Here is a 12819-nt window from a genome sequence, read left to right as displayed (position 1 = left end):
TGAATTGATCACTCTTGCATCTTATTTACCCAACTATTGCAAATTCTAGAGAAATGGTTTAATCAATCTAGGATTAATTGGAGCAAGCTTGTTGTATGTTGATTTGGTTTAAAGGATTCATGCAATAAGTAGGAAATTTCATGTCTTTTCTCATTTGTATGGTTTAATCTTGTGAGAATTAATCCTAGCTTCTTATCTTGGCACCACTCTTAATGCTCATGTTTGATTTGCACTCATGGTTTAATGAATTGTTGGTTAAACTTGAAGGATATACATGGATGGTTTAATTTGTGTATGTTGACATCTTTATTTGATTGTATTGGGTGGATAATAAGAAGAGAGTTACAAAAGAGTTAAACTTTATCTTTGTTGGTTACTAAGGAAGGATTACATCAAGTGCTCTTTAATATTGAATTTTCTTGCTCACCAAGTGTTTGTCATATTGCTTGTTAGAAAAGATTGCAACTTTACATTGAATTTATGTTACCAATCAACTCAAAAACCTCCCTTGTCTATGTTCATCCATTGTTTGTCATTGTTAATAGCCATTGTTTGTTCATAAACTTGTCATTAGAGCCTAAATTGGTAGTAAAGTCTTGTTTAGTAGTCAATAGTTTACAATTCAAGTTTTTAGTTTAAAAGTCCTTCTCTTGGGATCGACCCTTACTTGCACTATATTGCTTTATCCATTAGAGTAATCTAGAGTATAGTTTGGCTTATAAATTTTTAATTTGGTAGTTTAATTCTAGTATTTAGCGACCTAGTCTTTTTGTCTAATCAAATTTTGGCGCCGTTGTCGGGGAAGGGCAACATAGCTAAAAGCTTGAGTTGTGAAATACATGTTTAGTTGTTTTTATCTTCTTTTTGTTGTTAGAGGTAAGTGGAAGTTCTAATTTGTTTGTGTAGTGTCAAGGTTTATGTTTAGTTCCCCACAAGGTGGTGAATTCACTCCCGTTGAATAAGACACATTCGGGGCATACTCTTGGTTATTTACAAACCCGTGGTATCGAAGACAACCTAAGGAAACCCAAGTTGAAGAAGAACCACTTTCGGTAAAACCCATTGAAGTAGAATATCCTAGAATGGCGAACGATAATAGAACCATTCGTGAGATAAGGGCAAGAAACTACGATGAACAAGCATTATGCATCACATACCCTCCTTTGGGAGCAAATGCCAACTTTGAAGTTAAGGGTTTCTTCATTCAAAACTTACCCAAATTTCATGGGCAAGCGGGAAATGATCCTAACCGGCACTTATCGGAGTTTCACATGATGTGTGAAGGAGCCATCCCAAACGGAGTGATGGAGGACCAATTCAAGCTTCGTGTCTTTCCGTTTTCCTTGATGGATGCGGCTAAGGATTGGCTTTTCTATCTCACTCCGGGATCCATAAGTACTTGGAAAGAGATGAAAGCGGCCTTCCTTGAGAAATCCTATCCCGACTCACGCCACAACCGTGCAAAAAAGGCAATCACCACCATAGAGCAAGACCATGGGGAAACCATGTACGAATATTGGGAAAGATTTAAGAGGTTAGTGGCTCAATGCCCATACCATGGGTTGAGTGGAGATGACCTTCTTGTTAACTTTTATGAGGGTTTAGGCCAAGAAGATCAAAGGATTGTGAATTTCGCCACCGGGGGAGGTTTGGAGAATTATTCCATAGCGGATGCTAAGGAGATCATTGAGAGACTTGCCTCAACCACAAGAAATTATGGTAGAAGTCAAAGAGGATCAAGAAATGCATCTTCAATGGGAACCTCCTCCTTTTCTACTCAAAATCTTGAGCAAAGTGTGAATGACCTAACTCACCTAGTGAAGAACATGATAGGAAACACTCCAAACAATGAAGGGAGTAAAAGGAATCAAGAAGAATGCAACTATTGCCAAGGTCCTCATTTGGAGGAAGCTTGCCCCATTATGATAGAAGAAGGAATTGGGGTGGAAAATGTGAGTGCAATGGGTTATGGGAATTATAATGCTAGGAATCCTTCCGGGGGAGGATATTACAATTATGACCCTAATGGTAACACCTACAATATTGGGAGTAGAGAAAACTCTCGTCTTGGTTGGGGTGGTGACACTTCCAAAAGCTTTGTTAATGGCCAATTCAATCACTTGAGGGACCAAAATTCAAATCCTCCAAGAGACCAAAATTTCCGACAAGTCCAAGCTTCCAACTTTCAAGGAAATGGCAACTTCAACAACCAAGGTCGGAACCAAAGCCAAGGTCAATCATTTCAATTTGGCAACCAAGGTAACAACAACACCAATTCTCAAAAGGAACCAAGTGTTCAAGACTTGCTTAAGAATATTTTGCAAGAGCAAGTTAAAACAAACAAGAGGTTTGAAAAGATTGATGCCGAAAAGGGTGTTAGTGATGCCAAAGTTGCCAATCTTGAGGTCCAACTTGGACAAATTGCCCAAGAACTTGCCAAGCAAAACCAAAGGAATTCCACTTCTATTCCCTCCACTACATTCCCTCTTAGGAAAAATGTTAGTGCTATGACATTGAGGAAGGGGAGAACTTTAGAATCCCCTCCAAAGAAGAAGATAAGGGCCAAGTCACATGAGAGGATCATTCACATTGAAGAACAAATTGAAGAAGAGCTTGTGGTTGAAAAAGGGAAAGAGACACCCTCTAAAGCTATTGGAGAAGATGAGAAGAGTCTTTTGATCAAGGACAGAGAAAAGCAAGGAAGCAACAACACCAAAGCTCAAATTGAGGAGATCGAAAGAGAATATGTTGTGGAGGTACCTTTTCCTAATGCTCTCACACATTCTAAGAGGGTCGAAAGAGATGAGGATCTCTATGAAACTTTTAGAAAGTGTGAAGTAAACATCCCTTTGCTAAATCTTTTGAAAGGTGTTCCGAGGTATGAAAAGTTTCTCAAGGAACTTTGTACACCTAGGAGAAGCCCAAGGAAGGGAACCCAAAGAGTACGGGTAAGTGAACATGTCTCCGCCATATTTAGAAAATCACTTCCCAAAAAGTGTGGCGACCCGGGAATTTTCACCATACCATGCTCTATTGGGAACAAGAGTTTCGCTCATGCTATGCTAGACCTTGGTGCATCAATCAATGTTATGCCCTATGCCCTCTATGAGACCTTGAGACTTCCACCATTGAACAAAACCGATGTAGTGATCCAACTTGCGGATCGCTCAAGCATATACCCAAAGGGAATGGTGGAGGATGTTTTGGTAGAGGTAGATCAATTAACCTTTCCGGCCGACTTCTATGTTCTTGACATGGAAGCCGACTCGAGGGCCACTCCGATTCTTTTGGGGAGGCCTTTCATGAAAACCTCTAAAACCAAGATTGATGTGTCTAACGGAAACCTCACTATGGAGTTTGATGGAAAAAAACTCACCTACAACATATATGATGCCATGAAATAACCTAGCGATTCACATTCATGTTATTTATTGGATATCATTGAACCTATTGTTTCTCAAGTTTATAGATTGTGTCAAAGGGACCCTCTTGAGGTTGCCCTTACTAATGATTTGGAAAGTGAGGGATTACGTGTAGTGTTGTCTCAAGACGTGCAGGAAAGCCTAGAGGAGTTGGAGAAGGAAGACCCTCCAACCGAAGTACCTCAAGGGGAAATTCAAGAAAAGTTTCAAGACTCCTACCGGAGCCTGCGGCAGCCACCGGAGCCTGCTGGATGTCCCTGCCCCAACTGAAACATTAGCTTTTCAAGAATACACATCCCTTTCACCCTTCCTCCCCTTAGATGCCAATCTTGAAAGACCACTTTCCTCGATCTTAAAACCCCCAAAACATGAACCAAAACCTCTCCCAAATCACCTCAAATACATTTTTTTGGGAGAAAACAATACCCTTCCATTAATCATTTCAAACCAACTCAAAGAAGAGCAAGAGGAGAGGTTAGTCACCATGTTGAAAAAGCATAAGGAAGCCTTTGGGTGGAGCATTGCCGATATTAAGGGAATAAGTCCAAGCACTTGCATGCACAAGATTAGGTTGGAGAAAGAGGCTAAGCCCGTGAGACAACCGCAAAGGCGGCTCAATCCACCTATGATGGAGGTGGTGAAAGAAGAGGTAATCAAGCTCCTTCAAATGGGAATCATCTACCCCATTAGTGATTCCCAATGGGTAAGTCCTACTCAAGTCGTGCCTAAGAAAGGGGGGGTGACGGTAGTCGAAAACTCCCAAGGGGCATTGATCCCCACCCGTTTACAAACGGGATGGAGGGTGTGTATCGATTATCGCCGCCTCAACCAATCACTTTGAAGGACCATTTCCCCTACCCTTTTTAGATCAAATGCTAGAAAGGTTAGGAGGGAAAGAGTACTATTGTTTTTTGGACGGGTACTCCGGGTATTTTCAAATCCCCATACACCCCAAGGATCAATCCAAAACAACATTTACTTGCCCATTTGGTACTTATGCTTACCGCGGCATGCCCTTTGGATTGTGAAATACCCCCGACACATTCTAAAGGTGCATGATGAGCATCTTTTCGGAATATGTAGAGCCTATTTTGGAAGTCTTCATGGATGACTTCACCATCCATGGGGACTCATTTGACTCGTGTCTAGACTTCCTCACTATGGTTCTATCATGGTGCATAGACTCTCACCTCATTTTAAATTCTGAAAAGTGTCACTTAATGGTGAGTAGCGGGATCGTGTTAGGACATATAGTGTCGCAAAGAGGGATTGAGGTGGATACAGCTAAGGTGGAAGTGATTAAAACCTTGCCGTATCCATCTAATACTCGAGACGTGAGGTCGTTCTTGGGACACGCGGGTTTTTATAGAAGATTTATTAAGTATTTCTCCAAAATCGCTAACCCCTTGTGCAAACTTTTGCACAAGGATGTGGAGTTTGTGTTTGATGCTCATTGCAGGGAAGCATTTGACTTATTGAAGGGGAGACTTGTTTCGGCCCCAATCATTCAAGCACCTAAGTGGGATCGGCCCTTTGAGATCATGACCGATGCAAGCGATTTTGCCATTGGAGCCGTTTTGGGACAAAAGGATGATAAAGCTCCATATGTCATTAAATATGTCTCATCCCTCCTCAATGATGCCCAAAGGAATTACACTACCGCCGAGAAGGAATTCTTGGCGGTAGTGTATGCTCTAGAGAAATTTCGATCATACTTGCTAGGAGTCAAGGTAATTGTATATACCGATCACAAGTCCATCACTCAACTTGTGAGCAAGAAGGATACCAAACCAAGACTAATGAGATGGGTTCTCCTCCTAAGCGAATTTGACATAGAGATTAGAGAGAAAAAGGGATTGGCAAATGTGGTGGCCGACCACCTAAGTCGACTACAATTTAATGATCAACAAATGCAACAAATGGGGGTAGTTGATGGGAGTTTGCCTCACGAGTCTCTTTATGGTTTGAGGATGACGGAGCCATGATATGAAAATTTGGTAAACTACATGGTGACCAAGAAGTTTCCAACCTCATTCTCTTCAAGTCAAAGAAATAGGATCAAGGCCGATGCTCGATTCTACATATGGGATGACCCGTACCTATGGAAGATGTGCCAAGATCAAGTCATTCGGCATTGTGTGCCGGATGTGGAGATACCATCCATCCTCAAGCATTGCCACGAATATGCTTGTGGAGGTCACTTCGGGCCTCAAAGAACGGCACGGAAAATTCTAGAGTGCGGTTTCTATTGGCCCAAATTGTTCAAGGATGCTCACATCTTCGTCAACACTTGTGATAGATGCCAACGGTTTGGCAACATCTCAAGACGAAACGAAATGCCCCAACAACCAATGCTTTATTTGGAGGTTTTCGATGTGTGGGGAATAGACTTCATGGGACCATTCCCTAATTCCTATGGACATCTCTACATCCTCTTGGCGGTTGATTATGTGTCTAAGTGGGTGGAGGCCATCTCCATGAAATGTGACGATTCAAAGACGGTGAAAGCATTTATCAAGAGTAACATATTTTCAAGGTTCTAATTTCCTAAGGCCATTGTTAGTGATAGAGGAACACATTTTTGCAACAAGGTGATCTCAACTTTTCTTCAAAAATTTGGTGTGCTCCACAAGGTTTCTACGACCTATCACCCCCAAGCAAATGGCCAAGTGGAAGTCTCCAACCGAGAGATTAAGCACATCTTGGAAAGAACGGTCAATCCCGACCGAAAAAATTGGAGCAAAAGGCTTGAAGATGCTCTATAGGCTTTATAGAACGGCCTATAAGACCCCAATCGACATGTCTCCATATAGGCTAATTTATGGGAAGGGATGCCACCTCCCCATAGAAGTTGAACACAAAGCATATTGGGCGATAAAAGCTTTCAACCAAAATGTCGATGAGGCGGAATTGCACCGAAAGCTTCAAATTCAAGAATTGGAAGATCTTAGGCAAAATGCTTATGACAATGCTAGTATTTACAAGGAGAAAGCTCGGTCTTGGCATGATAAAATGGTGACAAGAATGATTTTTGAAGAGGGACAAGATGTATTGGTTTTTCAAAGTCGTCTCAAGAACTTTCCCGACAAGCTAAGGTCGAGATGGTATGGGCCTTACAAAGTCAAGAAAGTCTTTCCACGTGGAGCGGTGGAGGTGGAAGACCCGACCTCGGGGAAAGTGATAAAGGTCAATGGTCAAAGGTTGAAGCATTACTTCAAGGGAGTCAAGTTGCAAGGTGAAGAGGATCTTCTTTTAGAGGATCCAATTTACAAAGATTAATTCTCAAGCAATGACTAAGTCGAGCCATCGACATTAAAAATACGGCATAAATTTGTAAATATTCTACTTCTAGTGTAGAATTTACCGCTTTCCATAGGTAGAATTTAAATTCATGTCATTTACAATTCCGTCATTTATATTATCGTAAATAAAATGCATTAAACATTCAATGAAGTTACTAACATTCTTTTAAGTAATGAAGGATTTTGGAGGAATTTTTTGAAGCAAATGAGGAACATAAATGGGGAAATAACAAAGAAAAGACAGAGTCGGTTCAAGCATCAAAGGGAAAACACCCAAAAAAAAAGTGAACAAAGGCCAAGAAGCGAAAATCAAAAAAATTCGGATCAGGCCTAAACCGGAGCTTGCGGCGTGGACCGGAGCCTGCGAGTTTGGTCTCAGTTTTCATGAAGCTTCAAAAAAAAAAAAAAAACCTGACACTCATTTCCTTCATTTGTGTCGACGAAAGGCAAGAACAAAAACGACCTTCCACCACCAAGACTCCTCAAAATCTCACCAAATCCCTCCTAAATCACTCAAACTTCCAACAAATTCACCCATTTTTACCCCTATCTCTTCCTTTCCTTCATTAACACCCATTAATCTCTTCAAAATCACCCAAATTTCAGAATTTCCCCAATTTTGTTCAAGAACCCTAGAAAATCCGGGTACCAATTGAAGCTTCAAGAGGAAAATTTAAAGGTCAAGAAGGGGTTTACTAGCATCAATTAACAACAAGCAATAATTTGTGGAATTCGGGGAGGTATAACCACCAAACCAACCTTTCAATGCTTACTTGGTTAATAATTCGAAAATTAGCTTAGTTTAGTTAATTATTTGGATTATTGTTGTTTATTTATTGTTACTTGTCTTGTTGGTAGTAAAAATTTTCTGGGTAAGGTTAGAGGAATCATCAAAACACCATTTACACTTTCCTTAAGTTAGTGCACACAAGGTGTTTGTTGATTTGCCTCAAAGAGTGCAAAAATTTTTTTGAGTGACTATTGTTGTTTGTAGTCCCTAAATTCTTTGTAGGAACAATGACAAGAACAAGAGAACCCACTTCTAGGAAAGGTAAGAGACGAGTGGTGGAGGAACCGGAGGAAGGTATTGAAGAGGGTAGTGAGGGAGAGTGTGAGGAGGTGTACATGGGGTGGGAAAACATGACCACCAAACACAAAAAAAATCCATGACCGGCTAGTAGAGCCTAGAAGCCACCCCCTTATTACCACCACTTTTCTTGATGACACCACTTTGGAGGACCTTGGACTCATGGAATTTGCTAGGCCTATGATGAGGAAAGTTGGCCTTGAGTACTACTTGACCGATGATGGTTGGAATGACACTTACCGTTCCTACACTTATGAGTTCATTTCTACGGTATCCGAGGAGATTGTGCTGGAGAGTGGTGAGAAAGTTGTGAAATTCCGATTGAACAAGAAGTGGCATACGGAGACCTATGACACCATAAGGGAAATACTTCATTTTTCCGTACCCCCTTCCGACATTGTTGTGGCCCCGGGTAGACTTGAGTATTTGTGGGAGGAGCTAACGCATACAAGAGTCACAAACAAAGATGACAAAGTTTCCCAAATAACCAATCCCGTCATCCATTTATTAGGCCGTTTCCTAAACTCTCTTTTCACCTCCGTGGGTGAACCCATAAAAGTAAACAAAACCGTGAGGTCTTGGATTTATGCCATGTTGCCGGAGGGAGTTGGGTGTCCGTATTGGGCTAAGCTCATCATTGATTCTTGCATCAAACATCGCACCAAGCAAGGAGGTGGGAAAATTAACCAAGGTGGGTTAATATCCTTCTTTATGGAGTATTATGAGGGGGGTGTCCCCGACAATCAAAATGTGAACAAGTGTGGGGGATTTAATGTGTACCATAGGTTGACTCTTGAGAAATACAAAATGTTCCACGTTCTTGGTACAAACCCCTTGAGAGGAATATGGTTGGGAGCACATGAACAAGGCTACCTCATTATTCCTAGGCCACCCAACTCCCCACTACCAAGCGGACACATGGCCCGTGACTTCTTTTGCCATCCCGACCCGGAGGCCCCCAACTTGTTGGCTCTAAGTCAAAAGGGAGGAGGAGATGAAAGAAGAGGAAGAGGACAAGCGGTTCAACATCTTAAGAGTACTTCCCATCAACCTACCTTTCCCGCTCACACCACCAACCAAGACACCCCTATGTTTGAAGCGGGGGGAAGCTCTACTCCGGTTGCCCCTTGCCAACAAACTATGTATGACTACTTCAAAGATACAAGGGAGGTTTTTGTCACTATTAGTGGAAGGGTGGAAGAAAACCGGGTTTGGCAACAACAAAAAACCTCAAGATTGGAGAACCTAGATCAATGGAGAAGTGTGGTTGATGAAAGAGGAAGGTTGATAGAGGAGGCCCATCGGCTCAAACGGTCTTGATGAGAGAAATGATTATCAATCAAGAGGTTAACCGTCTTTGGCAACAACAACTTGACCAAACAATGACGACCAATGCGAACATGTAGAAAGAGCAAAATGAGTGGAGAAGCCAAATGGACCACCAATTTGGGTTCCAAAATGAAAGATATCAAGAGTATATCCAAGATTCATACCACGATGCAAGGACCCAAGAGGACACACTTGGGATAGTTAGTGGACTATTTGGCATGTCTCTTCACCCAACAAACCCACCCTCTATCACCCAAGCACATGTGGACCAAAGCTATGCCCGAGCAACAAGAGAAAGAGAAAGAAGAGAAAGAAGATGGGAGAACCAAGGCACCTATGATCAAGGGGGTGCCTCGGGTTCTCATGATTGAAGAAAAGGTTGTGACCTCCTCCACATTGAGGACAATGTGGAATGCAATTATGGGGGAGGACTATGAATTGTAATATATGTAAATTTCTTGTTTAATGCATTTAAAAAAATAATGAAAATCCCGGCTAGGTGAAAACCCACAAGAGTGGGCACCTAAGGAAATATTGGGAAGGTGGCCGAGGACGGAATAAAAACCCGAAAGGGCATTCTGGGTAAAATGAAGAAACGAGTTGCGAGCCACCATGAGAGGAAAGGAAAGCTAAGGTGAAAACCCGAAAGGGCACCTTAGGCATAATGAGGGATTTTCAACAAAAAAAATTGAAAAAATTGAAAAATGTAACACAAAAAAGATGGAGGGATAAGAAGGGAGTGATAAGGAGGGTCTTGGAAGGAGGTTAGGTCTAGGATTTAATTTCTTTTGAGTCACAAATACTTGTCCCAAATTGGTGGATTTTTGTTTTGGCTACTTTGATTGTTGATTTGCATAGGAGTGTGGCCAACCAAGTAGCATGATCATACCTTGCTTAGAGTGATAAGGGGGTGATATAAGTGGTTTAATGTGATGATTTAGGAGTTGCCTGGGCCACTTTGTTTCCACCTTGGGATAAGGTGAGAGTGGCCACCTCTTGTTGGTGATATAAGAAGGGTGGAGTTGCGTAATGAGTCGGAGTTGGTGGTATGTCGTGTCTTTGTAAGAGGGAGTAATAAGGAGGGGGGTGAGAGAAGAGAGTGTGTAAAACTTTGAGTCTAGATTTTCCTTTTTAATTGGTGGATTGTTTAAGAGGGAGCTATAAGAAGGTTGTAGTGAGGGGAGAGTGGTCAATTACACCTACATTAGCCTATAGACTTTTACAATTGCTTGTTTCGGGTTTTACTCGGGACAAGTAAAAGTCTAAGTGTGGGGGTATTTGATAAAGTCAAATAGAGTCGAGTCAATTAAGTGTTTGTAGGTAAATAAAGTGGCCAAACAATGTCATTGAAATAAGGAAGTTTTGGTTTGATTGCTTGCTTGAGACGATTTTAATTAATAGGATACAAAGGCTTGGAGTTCAACCTAAAAAGCCAACTCAAAGTCAACCAAGGTCAAAGTCGAGCGGTCAACAAGTCAAGGACGAGACAAGCTTCCAAGATCCCTACCCAAGCTCAAAGGAACGGGATAGGTACACCGTTTGAATTCCTTTGCCACGGAACCAAGACAAGGAGGAGCAAGGTGATGACAAGAAAAAAGAGGCAAAAACATCAGACTAAAACTGTGGCCTGCGGTCCAGGCCGGAGCCTGTGGTGCCCACCGGAGCATGCGGTCCAGGCTGGAGCCTGCGGGTTTGGTCTGTGTCAAAAAAATTAAGGACCGTGTTTTGTGGAAGTTGAAGGCCCGTCTTGAGTTTTAACCTAAAAAGGAGTGCAGCCCTATATATACCCCATGCTTCTGAAGGCTCCTTATCATCATCTAATCATCTTGTTAGACAATAATCTCAAAAAGCTTGTGTGTTAAGAAAACTTGATATTTTAGGAAGAAAGGTGTAATCTTTGACATTGGATGTTAATATTTCTTCATTTTGTGGGTTGTAACAAGATTATGGAAGGCTAAATCCTTCTTTGCTTGGTGTAATTCATCCAAAGTTTCCAACTTTGGTATTGTAAGACTCTTTTAATCTCTTTTTATTTATCTATTGATCTTTCCTTATGCTTATTTCTTATGTTGAGTAGATGAATGTATGAATTGATCACTCTTGCATCTTATTTACCCAACTATTGCAAATTCTATAGAAATGGTTTAATCTATCTAGGATTAATTGGAGCAATCTTGTTGTATGTTGATTTGGTTTAAAGAATTCATGTAATAAGTAGGAAATTTCATGTCTTTTCTCATTTGTATGGTTTAATCTTGTGAGAATTGATCCTAGCTTCTTATCTCGGCACCACTTTTAATGCTCATGTTTGATTTGCACTCATGGTTTAATGAATTGTTGGTTAAACTTGAAGGATATACATGGATTGTTTAATTTGTGTATGTTTACATCTTGATTTGATTGTATTGGGTGGATAATAAGAAGAGTCAAACTTTATCTTTGTTGGTTACTAAGGAAGGATTACATCAAGTGCTCTTTAATATTGAATTTTATTACTCACCAAGTGTTTGTCATATTGCTTGTTAGAAAAGATTGCAACTTTACATTGCATTTATGTTACCAATCAACTCAAAAACCCCCCTTTGTCTATGTTCATCCATTGTTTGTCATTGTTAATAACCATTGTTTGTTCATAAACTTGTCATTAGAGCCTAAATTGGTATTAGAGTCTTGTTTAGTAGTCAATAGTTTACAATTCAAGTTTTTAGTTTAAAAGTCCTTCTCTTGAGATCGACCCTTACTTGCACTATATTGCTTTATCCATTAGAGTAATCTAGAGTATAGTTTGGCTTATAAATTGTTAATTTGGTAGTTTAATTCTAGTATTTAGCGACCTAGTCTTTTTGTCTAATCAGTGATTAGAGGTTTAGACCTTGTCCATAAGATAGAGTAATGTGTTGTGTTTACCGTTGTGACTAGAGTGTCGCACTACAGTGCAGTTATTGATAATGAAATAGTATGATTGTGTTGGTGGTTTACCTTGGATGTTTCTTTTAAGTTGTGTAATAATGACGGCCATAAAGCCAATAACTGTGTTTGATTCGGTTGTTTAATGGTATATGAGTCACCATCGGGATTTATTAGCGTTTGTGTGATGAAATAGGAAGTTTGGAACTGAGTTGAGAATGAAAACATTCCGCCCCAGGTGACACTCGACCGAGTGGTTGCCTACTCGGTCGAGTGGCCTTCTACACTCGACCGAGTGGACTGCTTTGACCCTTGTTTTGTAGACATTTGACCAAATATTGAGCATGTACCCTTATTTCGCGGTTTGTATTAGTTGACTTGTGTTGGATGACCATGATTGATCTTACATGTGTGATATATGTGAATTGTTTACGCTTGAGCATATGGTGTAGAATTTTGTAAGTAATGAAAAATCGTTGATTCGACATGAGTTGGTTGATGACAGAATTGATATGATAACCTTGTTTGATGTATGTTAATCGACATGAGTTCATTTCATTGCATAAAAGTAAGATGAAAAATGCAAGTTGTGTATTGCATAGTGATCGTTTGCATGATTGTGATTGTGGTCTTCCGTATGAGCGAAAACGTTGGTGATAGATGGGAATGGATGTTTAAAATACATGTGTAATAATGTGGTGGATTCGACGCGGTATATGCGTGGCATGGTATCTGGAAAATTGGGAATGTTGAGCATAGTTGAGTCACATGA

The 12819-nt window shown here is 40.7% G+C and overlaps 2 protein-coding genes across 2 annotated transcripts; both read left to right on the top strand.

The window, feature by feature from the left end:
- The first annotated feature begins 1082 nt into the window (after positions 1-1082).
- Positions 1083-3404, top strand: LOC141629177 (uncharacterized). The gene has a single exon (XM_074442221.1). It carries the CDS (start codon positions 1083-1085, stop codon positions 3402-3404), a length of 2322 nt encoding a protein of 773 aa, XP_074298322.1.
- Positions 3405-6083: 2679 nt separating this feature from the next.
- Positions 6084-6701, top strand: LOC141629176 (uncharacterized). The gene has a single exon (XM_074442220.1). The coding sequence runs from the start codon at positions 6084-6086 to the stop codon at positions 6699-6701; it is 618 nt and encodes a 205-aa protein (XP_074298321.1).
- Positions 6702-12819: the final 6118 nt, after the last annotated feature.

Source organism: Silene latifolia, chromosome Y, assembly GCF_048544455.1.
Source record: "Silene latifolia isolate original U9 population chromosome Y, ASM4854445v1, whole genome shotgun sequence".
Classification (NCBI taxonomy): domain Eukaryota; kingdom Viridiplantae; phylum Streptophyta; class Magnoliopsida; order Caryophyllales; family Caryophyllaceae; genus Silene; species Silene latifolia.
Note: the sequence above shows the minus strand (reverse complement) of the source record. Positions and strands in the feature narration are given on the sequence as shown.

Excerpts from the sequence above, each read along its gene's own strand:
- LOC141629177 (XM_074442221.1), top strand. The coding sequence starts at position 1,083 with ATGGCGAACGATAATAGAACCATTCGTGAGATAAGGGCAAGAAACTAC.
- LOC141629176 (XM_074442220.1), top strand. The coding sequence starts at position 6,084 with ATGGCCAAGTGGAAGTCTCCAACCGAGAGATTAAGCACATCTTGGAAA.